Source organism: Chanodichthys erythropterus, chromosome 3 (assembly GCF_024489055.1).
Source record: "Chanodichthys erythropterus isolate Z2021 chromosome 3, ASM2448905v1, whole genome shotgun sequence".
NCBI classification, from domain to species: domain Eukaryota; kingdom Metazoa; phylum Chordata; class Actinopteri; order Cypriniformes; family Xenocyprididae; genus Chanodichthys; species Chanodichthys erythropterus.
Window position 1 is genome coordinate 53,504,288 of NC_090223.1, and position 22,895 is coordinate 53,527,182.

The 22,895-nt window shown below is 36.4% G+C and overlaps 1 protein-coding gene across 4 annotated transcripts in view; it reads left to right on the plus strand.

The window, feature by feature from the left end:
* usp36 (ubiquitin specific peptidase 36) overlaps nt 1–22,895 on the plus strand; it is a 34,375-nt gene that overhangs the window by 7,755 nt on the left and 3,725 nt on the right. For 3 of the 4 annotated variants that reach the window (XM_067382792.1, XM_067382794.1, XM_067382793.1), the window contains 19 exons: nt 362–623; nt 2,274–2,495; nt 4,337–4,447; nt 4,715–4,817; nt 4,901–4,968; nt 5,314–5,384; nt 5,502–5,584; nt 5,747–5,858; nt 5,939–6,079; nt 12,008–12,108; nt 12,197–12,332; nt 12,837–13,190; nt 14,275–14,481; nt 14,939–15,045; nt 17,174–17,818; nt 19,553–19,773; nt 20,180–20,365; nt 21,158–21,273; nt 22,109–22,243. In XM_067382792.1, coding sequence (XP_067238893.1) covers nt 371–623; nt 2,274–2,495; nt 4,337–4,447; nt 4,715–4,817; nt 4,901–4,968; nt 5,314–5,384; nt 5,502–5,584; nt 5,747–5,858; nt 5,939–6,079; nt 12,008–12,108; nt 12,197–12,332; nt 12,837–13,190; nt 14,275–14,481; nt 14,939–15,045; nt 17,174–17,818; nt 19,553–19,773; nt 20,180–20,365; nt 21,158–21,273; nt 22,109–22,240 — 3,369 coding nt within the window. In that variant the 5' untranslated portion in view covers nt 362–370 and the 3' untranslated portion in view covers nt 22,241–22,243. Of the gene's footprint in view, nt 1–361; nt 624–2,273; nt 2,496–4,336; nt 4,448–4,714; nt 4,818–4,900; nt 4,969–5,313; nt 5,385–5,501; nt 5,585–5,746; nt 5,859–5,938; nt 6,080–12,007; nt 12,109–12,196; nt 12,333–12,836; nt 13,191–14,274; nt 14,482–14,938; nt 15,046–17,173; nt 17,819–19,552; nt 19,774–20,179; nt 20,436–21,157; nt 21,274–22,108; nt 22,244–22,895 lie in introns of those variants that run through there. The other variant, XM_067382795.1, reaches the window with a different exon arrangement.

Below are 22,895 nucleotides of genomic sequence, written 5' to 3' on the forward strand. Positions count from 1 at the left end.
TTCATGTAGTCTTGTGCAAGTTATCATCTGTCAAGGCAGACGAAAGCTCTGTTAATGCAGCCTTGTGATTTGTGGGTAAATGACATGTTGTGTTACTGATACTTTGATCGGTTTGAGCACATGTACAGGCTCCTGTTTTTCAAATGCGCCTTGCTTGGTTTGCCAGATTGACATAAGGTTGTGATATCTACTGAAATGACTTGCTTGCCATGTGTCAGATTTGTTGATCTGGCTTGAACTTTATACTTGGAAAATCTTTGGTTTGTTCCAAGTTATAGTGAAACTTCTAACCAAGTAATGCAAGTTTGAAAGTTTTAAAATTAGAGCAGTTTTTCTAATTTTTTCTGTTTTTCTTCATCAGTGACACACAATGCCGATAGTGGACAAGCTCAAAGAGGCCCTGAAGCCGGGCCGCAAGGACTCCAGCGATGAAGGCGACCTCAACAAGTTGCTGGCATCATCTGCCAAGAAAGTGCTGCTGCAGAAGATCGAGTTTGAACCGGCCAGCAAAGGCTTCAGCTACCAGCTGGAAAACCTCAAAACGAAATATGTGATCCTGAATCCCAAGAATGATGGGGCAGCAGCACAGAGACCATCTGAACCCGCTCAGATTAAAAGACAAAGTAAGATCACTTTAAGGCAAACAGACCCACAGTTTCAGCACATTTTCCAGGGTTGTTTATTATTGTTAATAATGTTATCTTTTCATAATTGATTGTCATTAAAATGAACAATTAAGAAATGAGATTAAGGCTAAAAAATATTTTATTGTTTTGATAATTGTTTTATTCTGTTACTGCTGAAAAGGTTTTTAATCTAATTAATTATTCCAAATTTAGTTGGGTATTTTTTATTTTTTTTTAATCAAAAACAGGTCTTAAATCCATTATATTTAGTTTTTATTTAGTTTAATGCAAGTATGGTTTTTGCCAAAAATAGGCTTGGTGTTAAAAACAAACAATCATCAGGATAAAATGGTAATATCATAAAATGGTAATAAAATCATAAAAGTCCAGTTTTCACAAAATCAGACTGACAGACCTAGATAAAATCAATTGTATTTCGCCTTCGTCCAGCATGTCAATTGGACTAAAATTGGCCTTGAAGTTGTGCATTTTCTCTGAGGTCGTGCACCCTTCAAATATTAGTTTACACATCGTGTCATGTGTTCTTGGACAGACGGATGCAGATTGTAGGTGAACTACAAAAAAAAAACCCTCTGTAGCTTAAACTGTACCTTTTAAAGGAGCTCACTTTCAAATGAGAATTTTCCCAAGCTTCACTCACCCTCAAGCCAACCTAGGTGTATTTGGCTTTCTTCTTTCTGATGAACACAATCTAAGAAATATTAATAAATAACCTGACGCATCCAAGCTTTATAATGGCAGTGAGTGAGATCAATGAGTATGAGCTGAAGAAAGTGTCTCCATCCATCATAAACATACTCCACACAGCTCCAGAGGGTTGATAAAGGCCTTCTGAAGCGAAGCGATGGATTTGTGTAAAAAATAATTTTGAAGTAAAATATCTAGCTTCTGCCAGACCACCTTCCATATTCAAATTACAGAAAGAAGGCCTTTATTAACCCCCCAGAGGCATGTGGAGTATGTTTATGATGGATGGAAGTGGATGGAGACACTTTCTTCAGCTTATACTCATTGATCTCACTCACTGCCAATATAAAGCTCAGATGCATCATAATATTTATTAATATTTCTCAGATTGTGTTCAACAGAAAGAAGAAAGTCATATACACCTAGGATGGCCTGAGGGTGAGTAGAGCTTAGGGTATTTTTCATTTGAAAGTGAACTAATCCTTTAAACAAACTAAATTATTCAGTAACTTTAAAAGTGTGGTCACATTAGCGACGTTTCTGTGAAATTTTGTGGGCATAAAAGGTCCTTTGTCTACTGTCAACAGTGTAGTGATATATAAAGCACAGCTCACAAAGAACTCATTTTTAAACCAAGCATAGTATTGTTAGCATAGTGAATTTATTTGACCAACACCAACCCGATTCAAAAGCTGTTTGAGGAAATCTTTTTCCCTCACTTTAAATTCCTGATCGCATGGGTTACTTTTGAAATAACTGGATTTTGCCAGTGAAAATTCATTAAACAGTGCTAAATGTGACCGCACCTTAATTCTGCACATCACATGTGAATGACGCCAAATACCATGTGCATGTAGTTTTATATTTGATCTTCATATGATTTGTAATGCAAGTAAAGGTATTTTTCTTTTAATAAACTGGTCTTGTCTTTTTCGTCAGTATCTGAGAGCCTGAGCGTTGGGCAGAGTGATGGGATCCCTGCCCCACAGAAGATGCTCTTCCCTGGGAACAAGCTATCCATGAAGTGGGAGCGGGTGTATCGTGTCGGAGCCGGACTCCACAACCTGGGCAACACCTGCTTCCTCAACTCCACTGTGCAGTGTCTCACCTACACCCCACCGCTGGCCAACTACCTCCTCTCTAAGGAGCACAGCCGATCCTGTGAGAAAGCACTTCACTAAACTTAATCTATACTAGTATGCATATAATTTTTGCCCTTCAACAATGTGGTTGAAGGCACAATATGTAAGATTTTTGGATTAAAATATCCAAAAACCACTATAACAGTGTTATATATTTTGTTGAATTGTGTACTTGCATTGTCCCAAATGTTTCCAAGAGAAATCGGCTATTTTAACCAGGATCCAAACAGTGTCATTTCGTTGACGTCATATCTGTGTTACTCTTGATATCCAGTTTTAAAACATGGAAACACCAAAGATGCTTTTAATACATTGTGTTTTATTAAACAAGGGAACTACTGTTTGGATACATTTATAGACAGAAAACTAATCATTTTTATGTAATTTAAACAATAAGACTAACTGTATTGAGCTTTCTTGATTTACTGTAAGTAACATGTTTGAACCTCAGAGACAACACTATTTTGTCAAGTGGCTAACAAAAATAAATTTTTCCATCAAAAATATTTCAACAATATATTTTTAATTTAATGAATTAAGCAACATCTAGTGGTGAAAATTACATATTGTGCCTTTAATGTGGTTGTAGTTGTTGTTAATCGGGATGTGCCCAAAGCCTAAATCAAATTCAGAAATGCACTGAAAATTAATAATGCGTTCTATAGAGCCCCTAGTGAGACATGTTTAGACTTGCAGCGTAATATCATTGCACTGCTGCACTCATGTTACGGCAGCAAAGTTCCTTGATTATTACGCTGGAATGAGAGTATAGTTCCTAGCCATATCGGCCTAGAAAATCACAACTTTTAATTTTCCGTCGGTCTTAGTTCACGATGTAACTACAGAAGAGTCAAGTTTTAAATAGGAAAAATATTGAAACTCTTTGGTCATTTTTTTGAGCGAGATGCTAACGGTCTAATGAGATTCAATTATCTATGCTAAAAGTGTTACCGCCAGACACTGAGATCGGCTGAATGGATTCGAAAATGGTCAAACTCAACTTTTCAGTTCAACTTTTTTCAAAAATAGTGGCGTGTTCCTTTAAGACAATATTCAACCCATGTAGGCTAAGATATTTCGGTAGCACTTTATTTTACAGTCCTGTTTCGCATGAACATACTATGTACTTATTGTAGTAATGACACTAATTAGGTACTAACCTAGAGCTACCCCTAAACCTTATCTTTAGCCATGTAGTTAGCTTACACTGCTCAGTACTTTTGTGTGTAATTACACAAGTGCCACCGATATTTCTGCTGGAATGACAAAGCTGCTTGTTTTCAAACTGCTTTATTTACAGAAACTAGGAGTGGCAAGATATTAAGATAATTAAAATAATTACATTCCATTATTGCAGGTGTTTCAAGAACTAAATGTTTCACACTTTTTTGACCAATGAATTTACATGATGTTTCCAATTGTTTGTGATGATGGGATAAGCTGTTTATTTTATTCACACATAAACCAGTTTCTGCCCAATTACATATTTTAGAGCTTGACATGACTAGAAAAATCATACTCGTTCCAGAAATTTTCATGACGTTTCAATGTCTGGAAATCACAATTTTAAAATTCCTTCATACACAGTCACCATGTTTCCCAAGACTGTGCCCTGGTCCTTTTAAAAAAAAAAAAGAACCAATTGACATGGACAAAACCAGCTAAAAACCATGACTTTTTTTTTATCATTTTTAAATCACCTGAAGCCACCCCTCTTGGATGTTTTCCAAGCCCCTGGTTGAGAACCAGTGGTTTAGAGTATAATTGGTTTTAAATAAAAGCTGGTTTGTCCCGTAGGATGTTTCCTGTCTGGAATTCACTATGATTGCTGATGTAAAATCCCTCTTTTGTCTCCTTCAGGTCACCAATCTGGATTCTGCATGATTTGCGTAATGCAGAACCACATCATCCAAGCCTTTGCCAACACGGGCAATGCCATCAAACCTGTATCGTTCATCCGAGATCTGAAAAGTAAGAGCTTCCTCTACTGGCCGACCCAAGTTTGTTCAAACAAACATGAAACCTTTCCAAATGGCTTTTTAAGCTTAGGGATGACTTGCACATTACAGGAAGTGGTGCTGATGACTACTGTGGCAGCCTGTGACTAAGTGTTGAGTCATAAAACTGTTTTCCCAGATACTCCTGGGAGTGTCGTTTCTGTTCTTTATCTTGCTCCCTTTCTTCAATTATCCTCTGACATAACCTGATTTTTATTTATTTATTTATTTAATCCTTCAGAAATTGCTCGCCATTTTCGGTTTGGGAGCCAAGAGGATGCTCACGAGTTTCTGCGTTACACCATCGATGCCATGCAGAAAGCTTGTTTGAACGGATATCCCAAGTAAGACCACAAAGAGTTTGTTAGTGAAACCCCCAGAGTTTGTTTAACTGGTTTAGAGGAGTAACATGCCCTTTTGTTCACAGGCTGGACAGACAGACACAAGCCACCACGCTGGTCCACCAGATTTTTGGGGGTTATTTGAGGTCAAGAGGTGAGCACAAACACCATCAATTTAGAGGCTAACCATTATGCATTGAGCTTCAAAGGAAGATGTGGTGATTTTGTTGGCTATAAAAAAAAATAAAAATCAGGCAAAATCAACAATAATAAAAATGCATTAGGATATAATTGAGATATTTTAGCTGTGTCACCCAGCCTGATTGGATCGATAGTCTTTAGAATCACATGATCCTTCAGAAATCATTCTATGATGCTGATTTGCTGCTCAAGAAGCATAACTTATTCTTATCAATGCCGAAAACCATTTTCCCAAACTTTCCAACGGTAGCGTACAAGGCATTAATCAGTGTCTTTATTTTCTTTTCTGTTTTTGCAGTGAAGTGTTCTGTTTGTAAAAGTGTGTCTGATACCTATGACCCATACCTGGACATCGCTCTGGAGATTCGGGTGAGATTCTGTTTTTCAAAGCCCTATGGCTCAGCCATGTCAGGCTGATGAATGTCTGTTGTCCCAGGCTGAAATCTCCTCTGAATAACATTAACTCTCTCTCACTTTCTATTTCAGCAAGCGGCCAACATCGTTCGTGCTCTGGAACTATTTGTCAAGCCTGATGTTTTGAGTGGCGAGAATGCCTACATGTGTGCCAAGTGAGTTGTACACCAATCTTTCTTAGAAGTTTATATACAATACCAACAAAACATATATTCGTGCAGGCCAGTCAAGCTCTTGATCCGGTAAGCAACCACTCAGAACACATTTGCATCTCTGGAGACTCTGTTCAGCATTAGTTGTTTCTTTTCTTGCCTTAGATGTAAGAAGAAAGTTCCAGCTTCTAAGCGGTTCACAGTTCACAGAACATCAAATGTGCTGACACTGTCACTTAAACGATTCGCCAACTTCAGTGGAGGGAAAATTACCAAGGTATCAGCCTACACACGCCACTGCCACGCAAACGGGCCTTTAGTCTGTGATCAACCCACTGATTGATGGTTTTCTGGTAGGATGTCGGCTACCCAGAGTTCCTGAACATTCGTCCATACATGTCCCAGAGCACTGGAGATCCTGTCATGTACGGCCTCTATGCTGTGCTTGTGCACTCGGGCTACAGCTGCCATGCTGGACACTACTACTGCTATGTCAAGGTGAGTACCATGTAGTGTGGCTTTTAAATAAAACCTGCTTATTTAATCATTTCAGACTTTGTTTTTTTAAAGTGCCCTTATTATGCTGGTTCCTTTTTTTTTTTTTGTGAATGTCTCCTACAATAGGTTTACATGCTTCCAAGGACAAAAAAACTTTAATTTACTCATGAATACAGCGTCACTTCTCGTCTCACATTGTCTGAAATGTTTTTATAAAGGATTTGGTCTCTAAACTCCTTTGCAAGAGCCTGCTCTGCTGCTCTGGTCAGATGTCCCAGTCAGCTGTGATTGGTCTACTCTGCTTTATACCAAAATTATGACTTTGATACAATACCTGATTAAAATAATATCTCACTACTAGGGCCCTATGAAATCCATTTTATCTTTTCCCAGTTCTGCTTTTTGGGTTTTAATTTTTCTGGATTCTTTTTTTTTTTTTTTTTTTGGACACCATTTTAATGGATAAATTATCTTTTAGTAATCCAAAAGCATGTCTAATTAATTGAAATAATGAAACATCCAATTTGCCACAACTTTATTAAGTTAAAAAAATTATAGTTAACAGGGGACTTCTGAGTTATTTAAAAAAAATAGTTAAGAAATGACTTAATCAAATTAAACTTTTTTTTCTTTGTCAAACAATGTGCTGTACAACAGAGCTTTAATGTTCAAATTAAAACATGGAAATTAATTTATCTAAATTCTACTGTACAATGTTAAATCAATTTTATTTTGACGGGTTGCCTAGAGCTATGAGCTTCTCTGTGTTTATGATAGTTTTTTCAAACGAAGCAGTTAAATGCTGATGAAGTGACTTTCAGAGCGGCTCGGGAGATGAATTTCGTGCATTCATTTCCTCATATAGTGAGGCGACAGAGGATGAAAATACAGCGAGCGCCGCATGTGCTTCTTTGTGTTCTTCTTTGTGCGTGAGGTAAATGAAACCGTGCTTCCACGTCATTCATTTCAGAGGCACACAGACATACAGGATTCATTTTTAAATAGTCTATTTGCACTTTAATATTCACAGACACTAGTCTTTATCGCAATTTGATTTAAGTGTACTGAGCTGCTTTTTATTCATCAAAAATTTGACAAATTCTGTGACATTCCGCGTTATATACTAAATTCTAGAGATGCACCAATACTAAATTTCTCCCAAATAATGTTGCAAACTATACAGGGAACCCTCTCATTTGGTACTCTACAATATTAGAGGTTACAATTGACAGCAGAGATATTATATTCAGCTGCTGTTTATTTTCAGATATAATAATTACACTCAAATAACTAAAGTATAAAACTTAGTATCACATAAGGTAGTTTTCATAAGCACTTGTCTTCATGGCAAATTTGCACAAACATATAATTAACAGTAAATAAGCTCCTCTCTGTTTTTTATTTTTATTTTTTATATATAAATACACTGTAGATAGCTAAGGAACTGTGAACATTGGAAAACATTCCTGAGGTAAAAGTGACATGATGTGACACATTGTTCACAAGTTTTATTGACATCTTTCCGTGGTTGAAACACAAATAAAGTGATTACATGAGGCATGATACATTCTGGTAAGTTGTACAATATATTTCAACATACCTTTTGATGTTCATGTTTTTTGAGATATAACTTGTATTGAAGAGGAACAAAAGACTCGCGCTCCGAGCTGCTGCCTGAACTGAAGCATTACAACGATCTGACATGTCACATTTAAGAGCATCAAAACACCATTAATTGTTTGAATTTCATAATAAAATAGACAATTTGAAAACTGAAACTTTTATTCAAAACCTCATCTGGAAAATCTCAAATTAGATTTAAACATCCTGGAACAAACCCACTTTTGCAAAATTCCTCCTTGGGATATCAAAAAACCCTTTATTTTGTGGGATTTATCAAAGAATCAAAAATCTGAAACACACCCAAATGATTATCAGCTACAATTTTTAGAAATAAGAGCTATTTATCCCCAGTATACTCCAATATACACAGATGGATCCAAATCTGGAAACCAGGTAGCGGCAGCTTTTTCTACGAATGAAGTACATCAAGGAATACGTATTCCAGATCAAAGTTCAATCTTCACAGCAGAAGCAAACGCTTTATTGTTGGCATTAAAATTTATTGAAACATCTTCACAGAAGAAATTCTTAATAGTGACTGACTCAAAATCATGCCTGGATTCACTGGAAAATATGAAAACTGATCATCCAACAATAGTCAAGATCTTCATTACATTATCAATGCTGAAATCAAAGGCTTTTAACATCTACTTTTGCTGGGTACCTGGACACTCAGGAATTGCTGGAAATGAGAAAGCGGACAATGCAGCAAAAGAAGCACTATCCACAGAATCAATAAAGTGTTCTATACCTTTTACAGACTTAAAACAAACGATAAAAGAATACATCAAAAATAAATGGCAATCAGAATGGGATCAATGTCTAAATAATAATTTACGTGAAATAAATCCTGATGTGAGAAAAAAACATAATTCCTGTTTTGATGAACGATGGAATCAAGTTATATATATAAGATGTAGAATAGGACATTCAAAAATGACACACCAATTTTTACTCTCAGGAGAAAACCATCCAAAATGTTCTTGTCAAAATCCATTGTCCATTAAACATATCCTTTTAGACTATTACATTTACCCCTGTGAGAAACCGTTTTTACTCTGTTGATAGTTTTGAAAAGGTTTTTAATCAAGTGAGCCCAAGCATGGTTTTAAGATTTTTAGAGGAAATAAATTTAAAACATCTTTTTTAATCTTCCTTTGATTTAATTATACTTTATTCTCGCCATGAATATAACCTTTGTAGCTGGTATGGCGTTAAAAAAGAAAGAAAGAAAGAAAGAAAGAAAGAAAGAAAGAAAAACTTTTATTCTTATCAGAAGTAATAAAGCACAAATCTTTTGCGATTATTGGATTGAAAATAATAGATGTTGGGGAAAAAAACGCAGATCTGGGGTCAGAAAAAGCCTGCTTTAACGTCACTATTTTTTAACTGTTAATGCATTAAATTTAAAAATTCACGAGTGATTTTGTTCACACACAGTATGTATGAGTTGCAGTCTGAACACATCTTTCCGCTCCCTTTTGATTGACAGGACATAATCGGCCCTTATCATTGGCAGTTTTTAAACAATCTGCCGATAGTGATAATAATAGCTTTTATCGGCCAATACCGATTATTGGCTGATTCATTGGTGCATCTCTAGTAAATTCCGTTTTTATGACTGGATTCTGTGATTCTGTCTGTTTTTTGCATCACAGAAATCATAGGGCCCTACACTACCAATTGAAGAGTTAATTTGCAAAAACCGATAAACTGCACTTAAAACAAAAAAACAAAACGTAAATACCTAAATACATTTGATCAGAAAAGCCACGTTTTACAGCAGAAACCAACAAGTGCCCTTGTCTATCACTTACAGCGCATGTCGGAAACCAAACGGCCATTACCATATCTGAATTTCAGCTCTGGATCTTCCTATACAGTAATACACAGCAAGCAGAAACAATGACGTCAGTTTCACCATGTCAATTCGAGCCCGAGTCCTCATCCTTTTGAAGTGCATGCAAAGACGATTTGCTTTGGCAGCACAAAAAACAGCATCTTTTTGACATGTCAACAACACAAACCAAATTGTGCTGGGCCTCAGCTATGACTACAGTGTTTGAGGGTCAAAGTAGAAATTGTTCACACACAGCCAGTGAAGACCATTGCTGGGCATTATGCAAATCTGTTACTTTCTGCACGAACTTATGTAGGTTTGTAAGACAGGAATTACTGTCGTCCTGTTTCAGGCAGTTCAGAATCTGTTCTTCCTTTTGGGAGACAATAACTCCATTTATTTGTAATTTGAAACTTTTCAGACCTTTAAAGGTGCAATATGTAAGAATTTTGTCATAAAATACCCAAAAACCACTAGGCCAGTGTTATATATTTTGTCCACTTGATTACTTACAATAACCCAAATATTTGCAACTATTTGTAAATCGTGAGAAAATTGCAATTTTAACCAAGGCTCCGGGACGTGTGAGTCGCCGCCTGTCAATTGCGTCATACCTGCGTTACCCTCAGTTTCCGGGTTTTTTATTTTGTAGAAACCATGGAAACACCAGAGACGCTTTAATATTTACATGATTTAATAGACAAGGGAGCAACTGTTGTGATATATTTATAGACAAACTAATTATTGTTATATCCGGTTGTTAAGTCTGACGTCACGCGGCAGTATGACTATGTTTAACTTTTTTAAATGATTGATGTTTAATATGAATAAATAGCGCTCCTAAACAGCCATCGATGGCATTCTCAAGTGAAACGAGTCGAGGCTTGGACCCGGAAACGGCGTTCTTTATGTCACGACTTAACAAGCGGATAGCTCCACATGTTTAGTTTTATTGTTTAAATTTTCTTGATTTTTTTTTTTTTATTTTTTTTTGCAAGTACCATGCTTTACCATGCCTCAGAGAAAAACACTGTTTTGTGAAGTAGCTAACCGCATAATCAGAGGCAGGTTTATTTTTAGTAACCGTAATACAGCATTTTCTCCATCATACAATATGTTTTAAAATTAACTACATGTCATTTATCAACACAAGCAATCCAGCATTTAATATGATATTCTAAAATCGATCTATCTTACTGCAGTGTGTAACAGTGTCTCACAGCAGCCACCGAGCGAACGCACAGAGTAACATTATAACATTTTCAACACTCTCTAATGTATCTAATATGATAAACAGAGCTGTGTTACCTCATACTCAGCCCTGGAAAAGCCGAAGCGGTGCCGGCGACTGTGTCATAATAAAAGCTCCGCTGCTCGTGAGGCGTTTTTCGCAATCGCTCCAGCGGCCTCGTTCAGCTCCCACAACACTCGCTCCTTCTCTGCTTCATACCACGGTAACGTTAATAATCACATCCATGAACATGATTTCTTCCCGAATCCAATCCCTATTCTTTTCCACCAGCCGTTGAAGTGAAGACCACATGTCCCAAGATTCCGCGCTCAAACTTGACGTCATCAAGCTACGCCTTTTTGAATAGGACTCTAGCGACCTCTAGCGGACAAAAAATATTACATACTGTGCCTTTTAACAATCACAAAGAGCTGTATTACACACTGCATGAACAAACACATCTGAAAAAGCATAATAGAGGCACTTTAAAATGAGCTCATTTTAATTTCTGAAAACTAATGCTAAGGTAGTATAACACCGCATAATATTATACATTTTCTTTTCTTTTTTTTAACAATGGAAATATTACTTTTATGATGTTAGTAACTGTGGAAACAAATCATCACAGTCTGTGATGATTTTTGTCCCAAAAACCACGAGAACCATGCTTCTTTTTTACTTGTGGTAAAACTTGCTATTATTGGTTATTGCTATTATCTGGAATATTTTATTCTGATTGGCCAATAGCAGCATTGAGCAGCCAGGTCAAGTCTTTTGTATAATAATTTTTTATTATTATTATTATTATTATTATTATTATTATTATTATTATTATTATTATTATTTATTATTTATATAATAGAACTACAATTTACTGTTGGTACTGGCTGTTTTTGCAGTTTTTTTTCATACTAATGCAAGTTAGCAGAGCTCTTTGTGGTTTTTGCGACTAAAAGCCGTTCTAGCTACTGGTTTACTAAAATGACCTCAGATGACTTCAGTATTTTAATATAGTGAAAACCTTTGCATGATTAGAAACTCAGAAGTCCCATTAAATCAAAGAAAACAAAACAAAAAAACATTTGTGGAAGACAAAAAGCTGGATGAGAGACTGTATATTGCGTTTTAGGTACTTTTGTTAATTAACTAGCACATAGGTGAAAGTTGATAATGTGTTGTCTTTTTCATTTTTAATTTGTTTGGTTCACATTCTGGTGCAAATATCCTTTGATAGGCCAGTAATGGGCAGTGGTACCAGATGAATGACTCAATGGTGCATTCCAGTAACATCAAGGTTGTCCTTAATCAGCAGGCCTATGTCCTCTTTTACCTGAGGTAATATTTATACTCTTTCATCTGCTGTTCATATTTCAGTAGCCAGTAGAGACGCTTCATTATTACAGTTAAATCTTTTGTACTGTAGGATCCCTGAAAAGAAAAATACAGATGCTTCAAATATAAAGCAGAACATGGTGCACTCTGGGAGAACTAACATGACACCGGAGCAGCTGAAGAAGAGCACATTCAATGGACCTTTGTCTTCGCCACAGGTTGCAAAGGTAGGCACATCTGTAATTTGAATCAAGTAGATTTACATTGACATTCACTGCAAAAAAAAAAAAAAAAGTTGCACCTGAAGACAGTTGCAGTGGGTCAAAATTGTTGTTGAGGGGGAAAAAAGGGGGATTTTATTACGTTCAGAAATAATCTCAAATAATATAAAAAGGAAACCTTTACAAACTTTATAAATGGTATAAACATGCATTTACAGTCCTGGTCAGAATTATTGGAAAATATGAACAAAGATGTTTGTGAAAATAAATCTGCATTGTAAATCCTTTTAACCTATTTATTTTAAAAATCACAAAAATCCAACATTTCTTTAAAGCAAAAGAATTGAAAATTGTCAAAATGATCCCCGTTCAGATTTGTTTCAATGTGGTTGTCTGTACTCAACTTTCCTGTTTTTAGTACATCATTGTTGCCACTGGCACAACATCACAACTAACATGCTAACATGACATTTAAAAAAAAAAAAAAAAATCTTATTTTTCCTCTTCTAGAAGCTTGATCCCGCTCAGCTGAGAAAAATCCAGTCTGTGGATGGAGGGCTTGGTATTCCAGTAGCCAGGAACTGTTCAGGGCTCCAATCGCCGAAGATGTCTAATGGTACGGGCACGTCTCATGCCCTGCCCAAGCCACCCAGTGGACCCACACTGATCGAGGAGTCTTTTAAGAAAGTGAAGAAGCCCATACCTCAGCCTCAGTCCCGCAGCAGCACCCCTGCTCCATCCAACGGCCTCTCCAAACCCGACACCGACAAGAGGAGCAACAGCGAGGGCCGTGGCCTGCCATCATCTACCTCACTCAAATCCCTGTCTGACAGCTCCTCAGCAGACACATCCTCCGACTCTAAAGTAAGTCTCCGTGGACCTGAGTGTGTGTTTAAGTGCTGGATTCTGTCAAGCAAAGTGAACTTTGACAGTCGGTATGATGACATGGGCTGCACGATATTGGATAAAACTGACATTGTGATGATTTTTAATGTATTTTTTTTGTGACCATAAAAATACAGGATGTTTCACCAGATGACATGAATAGCAGCTGTATTTGGAAAGAATTAATCATTCTACAGTGAGTGGGGTGATTGTTGCATCTGCATAGAAAATATTTTTTTTAAAGTTGAAAAGAATACTGTTAACTCTGAAGACTTTTTAAATGGCAAAATTAATATTTATTATTATTATTTATTATTATTTGAGGGCTGAACGATTTAGGAAAAGCTTCATGGAAATGACTATTTTTTTTTTTTTTTTTTTTTTTTTTTTACAAAAAACATTTTACAAGAAAATATTTCAGTATTTCTACTTAAAAATTGATTCATTAAGTAAATCCTATACTATTTTTTTTTCCAGTGTTGAATTAGAAATGATGTGTTCCACTTTTTTTAACGATTCAGTATGACTACAGAATAATATTATTTATGGTTTTATTTTGATTATAATTAAAAGTAAACAAATAAGAATTATATTGTAGTAATACTTTATTTTACTGTTAAATAAAAAATCAAGAAATAAAATATTACTAAAAATTAAAATAAAACATAATTACACTATTAATATTTATGTCTTAATTTCTTCATTTTCAAACTGTAACCAATTGGGCTTTTATTTTGATGGGTTTCTGGCAAATAAAAATATTTCAGAGAGTTAACTTACACACATGCAGCTCAGGTGTGTAAACACCACACTTTACTTTGAAAACGGTGATAGCGTGTATGTTTAATTTAAGCACAGTCATATTACAATATCAATTTTATTTTTATATATCATGCAGCCCTAGTATAAAAATAAGTTACGTTTTCCACTGCATACCAACTTCAAGTTGACCTCTGAAGATGTTTCCTCTCATTACATATCAGTTGAATATTCACATTATGAAAGTACAGTGAACGCAGTTTGATGTTCTCCTCACACGTGGTTTGTTTTCTCTCTCTCTCAGGAGTCTATTGGCACGAGGAGCGCGCCTGTTGGCGACACGTCTGGTGTGAACGCTGCATCATCTCCAGCTAAGAGCATGGAGCGCGTGAACTCAGAGGAGCAGAAGGTGGTGAAGCTCAAACCCCAGGCCCTCACCAACGTCACATCGGAGGCCGTCAGCACCATGTCCCCCCCGCCCGCCAAACGACTCGCCCTGTCCGCCAAGAAGGTTAGTCTGCCAGCTCAACCCGCCCTCGTTTCATCTGCTGGTGGCGTTCAAGACTGCTTGTTTGTTTGCCTGCCCATGTTTGTCCACTTCATTCCTCGTAGACGAACAGATGTTGAAAGACTTTGTGATATTTTGCTCATAATAATCTGTAATAATAATACGTTTACTCTTCAGCTCGTGTCTGTTTTGTCGGTTCGCAGTCTGCACTGCTGTCCTTTTTAAATATTTCTTTTATTTTTTTTTTATTTTTTATTTCTAACAATTTCTAATTCTTCTCTGCTACACTTTCTTTTCCCTTCCCCCTTCCTACTTTTTTTTTTTCTTTTTTCTTTTTTTGTTTGGTCTTGATTTCTTCCCCCATATGGGTCCCTTTGTCATTGTCACGTTTCATGGCTATGTTTTTTTATTTTATATTTTTTTTAGACCACAAAGTTTTTATTTATGTCAATAACTGCAGGCCAGTCCCCGGCAGAGCCCGAGCAGCAGCACTGAGGCTCCGCCCCCTTCATCTCTTCATCTGTCCAGTGATCTTCTCAGCCAGGCCTCAACTCACCCGCTCCACAGGTACTCTCACACTCTCTGATATGTAGAGCTTAGAGCAGATTCGATTTTAAAGTCAGCATGAAACGGAAGTTACGATAGTCTTTTCTTCTCTATTGTGACGTATATCTAATAAAGTGGCTTCAAGAACAAATGGAGGATGGTGTAGTAAACACATCATCAGAGAAGAGCTGTCACTGCAAGAGGGAGGGAAGTTGTTTTAAATTGAAGATTGAGAACATGTGAATTTTTAAAAAATGTGCACAGATCATTTATAATACTGTAGTATTCCATTAAATTTTCAGTGAACAAGACAGTGAAGCTTGTATGTATGGTTCTATTTTGCTGTCATGTTTACTGATTGACGGTTGAGAGACGTACTGTTCCTGTTGTTTTGTTCATTTTAAGTTTAGATGTAGGCTTTAGCTTTGTGTGTAAATGATTTGCTGAATCAGAGCTGCTTTGCAATTTTAAGGGTGCTCCGATCAGGGATTTTGGGGCCGATTGCCAATTACTGGAAGCAGTATTGGCCAATACCGATCACTGAAATAAATGATACTACATAATTAATAGAAGGCTTCAGACAGACCCGCTGGGGTTATTTAGCTATTCTTAACAACAATGTGTTTTAAGTACAAAAAAAAAGTAAGAGATGAGAAAGCATCATGAATTGACAAATCTGCTTATTGGCAAACATCACGTGCAACATTATTCCATTTCCTCTCTTAGAGATGTTTAGGTACAACTTGTACCTGGGTGTGTACCATGTAAAACCATGCATAGTCTTCACTGTATAAATAAATATAGATTAATCCTACTAAATATACAAAAAGTGATTTTTCTCTTTCATTTTTTTTTTTTTTTATATTAAATAAAAAACATTAACCTAAATGTAGTATATTAATTTCATTGAGAGAGAAAAAAATTGTCATTTTTGACTACTAGGCAAGGAACACCAGAGTTTTAAGAGAAAAAATTGTGGTGCCTTTCATTTTCTATCTCAAGAAAGAAGTGATAAAGATTTGGAAAGACGTGAGGTTGAGTAAACAGTTAAACAAGTAAAATTTAAATCTGTCCCTTTGTTAAAACCCAAACCAGAGTATTTGAGAAATATCAACACACTGCTGCCACAGAAACACTGTAATTATTCATTTTTAATGAAAAGGCATATTCAGGCAACACTTATATAATCAATACATTTCCCAAATGTTTTAGTAGTAATGGTACCGCAGAAAGACAGATAGGTATTGTTACATTTAGGGCTGGGTTAAGAGATTTCTTAACTTTAATTGATTCTCATTTTGATGAATTGATATTGATTTATAATGGCAAGAATCAATCTAACTTGCGCCTCCCATCTAATAAATCGCTTTGAGCTTTGTTACTTCCGATACGCAACAAAATCTTAGCTTTCAAATTGTCAAATTATTATGAAATTCAAACAATTATTACTAGTACTGTATCTTTTAACACCATCATTCATGTTTATTTCATACTATAACAACTTACATGTCTTATGTAATCACTCAATCAGTGTTTCAACCGTGGAAAGACGTCAATAAAATGGTGTAATGTTACATTTATTGTCCAAAAACTTGATAGTTAGCTAGAAAATATAAAAATATAAAACTCTAGAGAGGAGCATTTTGATAAACATATATATATATTAAATCGCATATTCATTGTATTTTAACCTGTTTTTCAGTATTTACTGTATGTTTGAATAAATTCATATTTTCTGACAACCCATTTCAATATCAAAAAAACATTTGAAACTTAATTGTCATAAAGTTGTTATTATATTATATTATTATTATAAAACAAAAATCCTTTTAAATGTAAGTAGCCTATACAAATCTGTTACTTTTTACTTTAATATTATAGTAATGTACCAATTGGGATTCTAATGTGTAGTTTTACAGCGTCAGTTGAGAGATTTATTTTTTTTCTTAGAAAAATGAGCATGTACTGATACATGTGCCAATTAAACGACATCAAATCAAAATCATAATTGAATCGAAATTGAATCAAATCATGAAATTTGTCAATACCTAGCCCTGTGTTACATTAACAAGTTGATAGTAAAATAAAAAACAAAGTACTTCTGTCATCTCAACTTCTAACAATTAAAGTGTTTCTATCCCTTGCTCAGATTTTCAACTCATTCGTTCAACCTGCAGTCTCCACCTTCAACTCGCCTCCCTAAATATTCAAGTCCCCTTAAACATCCCTCCTCCACTCTGGAGCCACCCGCTCATGCTCTCTCCACACAGACCAATGGCATTCAGCCTCAGCCACCCCGTACACCCAGACCAATCCAGAGCCAAATCCCGTCAGCCTCAACTACAGGACTTCCCCAGGAACTCGCCAGTCCCACGCTAAAAAAGAAGAAAAAGAAACTAAAACGACGACATTCAGAAGTAGAGCAGGATGCCCCTAAAGCCTCACCCCCAGAAGAACCAAAGCCAAGTACTGAACACAGGCAGAAGAAGAGGAAAAAGAAGAGGAAACGTGAGCAGGAGGCAGATGGTCTTGAGGTCCAGAGGGAGAGCGTGCAGTCCCATCTCAAGCCCCATCAGGATGAGGACTGGTGTCTTGGAGAAACTTGGAGCCTCATCTCAGAAGCCAAGGGAAATAAGATGGAGTCATCTAAAGCAGCAGAGAATTGTCAGACCAAACCTCAGTCAGTGCCTCCAGTTGGCTGGCCAGCAGCAGACCCCGTCCCCAAAAAGAAAAAGAAGCACAAACACGTGGAGCAGCTGGAAGAGCTCAGAAATGGTGCCACAGTTTCAAAGTGGTAAGTTGATCACTGAAAAATTTCTGTCAGCTCGGCTCCTGATCTGGTCATAACTGATTTCCCATGAGGCAGAAAAGTCACAGTAGAATTACTGCTTACCTCCTGTGCAAAATGGTATAACAAACGTCTTATCATTTGAAGAGGTTTTCAGTTTGGTTATATAAAAACAAAGATACAGCCTAGTATGATTGTAAAACGTTAAAAGGTGATTATTTAATAAATAACACTGAGAAGCACATGACAGAATGAGTGAAGGAGACACACTAAATGGAAATGCACATTCTCTCTCTGGCGGCAGGTGGCGCTGATGGAACAGCAGAAATGTAAATGGTGAACTAGAGCTAATACATGTCCTTCCAGTTATTTTTACATCTAATTTTATTGGTGCTTACTCGGTTGAATTGTTTCTGTTTCACAAAGTATTTGAGTTGTTTACAAGAAAAATTGAGTTGAAATTACTTGTTGTGCATGTCGAAGACATGTAAAGTCTATTTCATCAAACACAAATTAGATCAAAATACTTGCAGCTAGAGTTCAAAATACTTACAAATCTGATGCAAATAGTTGCCTTTTGAGGCATATTTTACTGGACTGTAATACTTCTATCCATTTCATGAACTTGGTTAAAAGTCTTTTCAAAAGAATCAACAGCATAAAACAAATAAATCCAAATTTATTTATTTATTTTTTTTTGTTTGTTTGTTTTTGAAAATGAATCTTAAATATCTTTAGTTTTATTTTTTTAATAACTAAACCAGGCTTGCCATTAATGTAGTCATAGAAGCAGTAGAATCTCTTTAAACTGCTAATATTAAAGGACTTGAGCTAATTTGAACTAACAATGAACAGTTGTATTCGTATTAATTAACATTAAAAAATAACTACTGTATCAAGCTTTTGCTTATTGTTAATGTTAGCCTACCTTAATGCATTAACTAATGGGACCTTATTGTAAAGTGTTACCTATTGTTCTCTATAGTTCTTTTGCACTTTAATCTGTTTGAAACATTTGTTTACTTTATGCTTTTTTGTGTGTGTGTGTTTGTTTTTTTAATTGTAGCCTATATTTAAATGTTCAGAGTTCTATTTATTTTTAAGAAAAAAGTTATTAAACCTGTTTGGAGGACACTTTATTCTAACCTAATTCAATGAATGGTATCATATAGGCTACCATGATAAAAGCTGCAGCAATTATTGTTAAATGGAAATATGATGCTGTCACATGCCTATATAGCCTATACAGTTTAAAATAGGACTATAAATAATTATATAATTATTAAAAAAAAACGATTTGAAGAAAAAATATTTAAAAACCTGTGTACTTTTTGTGAATTTCTTTATAATGTCTCTTTATGTCCCCTTATTAATCTAAAACACATTTGAAACATTTGCATTGCGCACCCAAAGTTTTTAATGCAACCCTAAATTTTTCAACTTATGAGCACATGTGCTGCTTGGAGGAAAAAAGCACAGGCTCTGAAAAATGTAAAGGCTGTGTTCCGCTGTACATATTAAAACTGAAGCTGAAAACTGAAATTTGCATCCAACCAAAAGGCATTGTTAACTTTAATATTGTAACTTATTTTGTAGTTTAAGTCAGTGCCATTATTTTAAAAATGACAATGGTTGCTACATTCCTATGTTTAATATCATATATCTTTAAATGTGCATATCATTAAGTACAGTACATCTTCATTCATTTAACCTGGTAAATCGGTGGTGCTTTTCTTCCAGTGCTGTTGTAAAAGATGTTGGAGGTGCAAACGTGAAGACAGAGGACCTAGGAGAGACCAAGAAGAAAAAGAAAAAGAGAAAACAAAAAGACTTCAGAGAAGAGGAGGAAAAGCCGAGGAATAAAGAAAAACATCACAGGGAGCTTCAAGAGACCAATGGAGACGAGTCTCCTAGTCCGATGGGAAACGCGGATATGCAGAAACCAAGTAAACTGAATGCAGGTATAAATACACTCGCTGCTGTAAGATCATAGACATGAGGGTTTGTGCTGTTTTAGACAGTATTGATTGGTGGAAACTAAAGCTTTTGGATTTATTAGGTCTTTACGTCTAACAGCTATGATTTTGTTTGATGGACTTATATAGTCATCCAAGTCATGTTTCACCACAAAATCCAAAGGTGAAAAAGACACTTATGCACAGCAAAAAGTTTTTGTCAGGACAAGCTTGAAGCACATCAATCCATCACACTTCAATATTTACTTCAGGCTGGATTGTGTTCATTTTAAAAGTGAACTGTATTGGACTTAAAAATAAACACACTTTCTAAGTGGCTTTTGGGTTCTTGGCGTGTACTAATATCTGATGTCATATTTCAATGTTAACCTTCTGGCATTTTCTGTTACAGCTGCAGTGATCGTTTGGGACAGCCAGGTTCAGGACGGCTACAAGCGCAAGCAGAACCATCAGGAAGAAGAGGACATGTCGAGGAAAGGCCCGTGCTCCGCCCCTAAGGGCTGGGATGGCAAGAAAAGCTGTGATGTTGTCGAGGAGCTCCTCAAGAACTCCTCAGATAAAGCCTATGGAACTGAGGGTGAGTTGTCGGTCAGAAGTCAACCGAACCTTGTGTGCAAAACTTCTCAGCTTTCCTGACAATTGGAGAGGTTAGGATTTATTCTTGAATCTTAACGTTTATTTAAATGCTAATGGACAGTTTGTTTGTGTTCTGATGCATTTCAAATGGAAGTGTGCTTGTTTTGTGTTCAGATGGACAAAATAAGAAATACTTGGCAGCTGAATTATTATTAAATGCTTTTACTTTTATGCATCTTTTTTTTCTTATGAAGGACAGTTTTTAGAATGAATTAAAGGGTTAGTTCACCCAAAAATGAAATTTCTATCATTTTATTACTTTCCCTCATGTCGTTTCACACCTATAAGACCTTCGTTCATCTTCAGAACACAAATTAAGATATTTTTGATGAAATCTGAGGGTATCTGAACCACACATAGACATTTTGACATCCAGACATACAAACATTGTCAATGTGACTACAGTTGTTCAACCTTAATATTAAGAAGCCACGAGAATACGTTTTGTGCACAAAAACAAAACAAAAATAACGACTTTATTCAACAATTTGAACTGTTGCCATACAAAGTTGATGTAGTGTACTCAGTGCAGGATTCCTTGTTTACATCTAAACTGGCTCAGTATTGGTCGAAGCTGTGTGGAACGACAGGAGGGCGAGTAACTAATGACCAGTATTTCATTTTTGGGTGAACTAACCCTTTAAGATCAATCATAGATTTCAGTAGCACCTATGCTTTAATTCTTACCATGACCTGAAATACTGACAGTGTTTTAAATGATTTCCTCCATCAGTTCTCAGTTGGGATGGAGATCCGTCGGCCATTAGCAGAGACGCCATAGAGGATGTACGCTATGCCAAAAATGATACTGTCCTTGATGAGTGGGACAGGGAGTTTGACAGTGGAAAAGTGAGGATTACAACTTCAATATTTCAATATTTTTGGGCATTGCTTACTTCAAGAAACTCATTTTGACTGGAAATTGCTATAGTTGCATCTTAGGGCCGTTACATGGTCAACGCAAGCAACGCGAGCGACGCGCTCCCTTTCATAGTCTAAACAGTGGACGCAAGCGTCACGGGCGATGCGTGTATGCAATACACCGCTCACGCCACAGGGGGTAGTAGAGTCGGGTGATATTCAGATCAAAATGGCAACTGAAGAGGAGTGTATTCTGTTGCTGATTTTACATCGGCGGCAACAAAGGCAACGCAGAGATAGACGGTGGTATGTTCGCCCTTTAAATCAAAAAAGAGATCAGGATGGGGAGTTTGTGTCTCTGGTGCTTCCCATGCAAAGCCTGGACGAGGAGAGACATTTCCAGTATTTTAGGATGAATACAAGTTCGCATAATTTTTCCTCTTCGCCCGCCATTGTATTCAAACCTTCTTCTTCTGTAAACACAATATACTTGAATTAATGTATAATACTTGCAATGTCGCCCCCACCGACAACGCATAGTATTGCATGCATCGGCGCGTCGCGTATCAAAAACTAGGACGACACATTTGGCTACGCACCGACGCATAATGGCGGCCGAAGCGTAACGATGCGTAGCCTCGGGGACGCGTATGTGTACAGATGCGTTGACTATGAAACGGCCCTTAGACTTCTATTCAGTTGGAATATTTTACTGGCTTCTTTTTTTTCATTTTAATACAACGTATGTATACCGTGCACAGTATTTTATATATTAACTAGTGTTACGCAGTATACAGATTCATATTTTCCTCCTCTTGATTAGGTGAAGAAAATGAAAAAATACAAAAAGGAGAAGAGGAGGAATGGAAACGTCTTCCAGAAAATCCAAGAGCATCGTAACATGTGGTCGGTCACGCCGGGAGGCAGGCGGAGCAGTTTGGGCTATCGCCATTGAAAGGTGCTTGCCATGTTTTTGTTTTTCTTGTTTCTCAGTTCAAACTTTTTCTATGCCAGGTTACAAAAGTATTAAACCATTATCCATCCTTTCTATCATTATACTTTGAAATGTTATACTAATGTTCATTAACTTGCATTGTCCCTATCTAATAAATAAATAAACAAATGCAAACCCTCATGTTGTTCCTTTCTACTGCTGAACACAACAGATATTTTGAAGAATGTCGGTAACCAGACATTCAGTGGAGTCCGTCAGTTGTTTGGTTAACCAAATTCTTCAAAATATCATCTTTTTGTGTTCAGCAGAAGAAAAAAATTCATACAGGTTTGGAACATCTTGAGGGTGAGTAAATGATTTTTCAGTTTTGGGTGAACTATCCCTTTAAGCATTATCTACAGAACCAGTAAAATGTTCTATTGCCCTTCACAGACCTGAAACCAACTTTAAATACATACACCAAAAAAAAAAAAAAATGCAGTCAGAATGGGATCAGTGCTTAAACAACAAATTACATGAATTAAATCTGGATGTTGGGACAAGACATATACTCCCTTGTAATAGTCGCTGGGATCAAGGATCACTATCAGGAGAAAACTACCCAATGTGCTCATCTTGCCTGAATCAACTGTCCATTAAACATATTTTGCCTGAC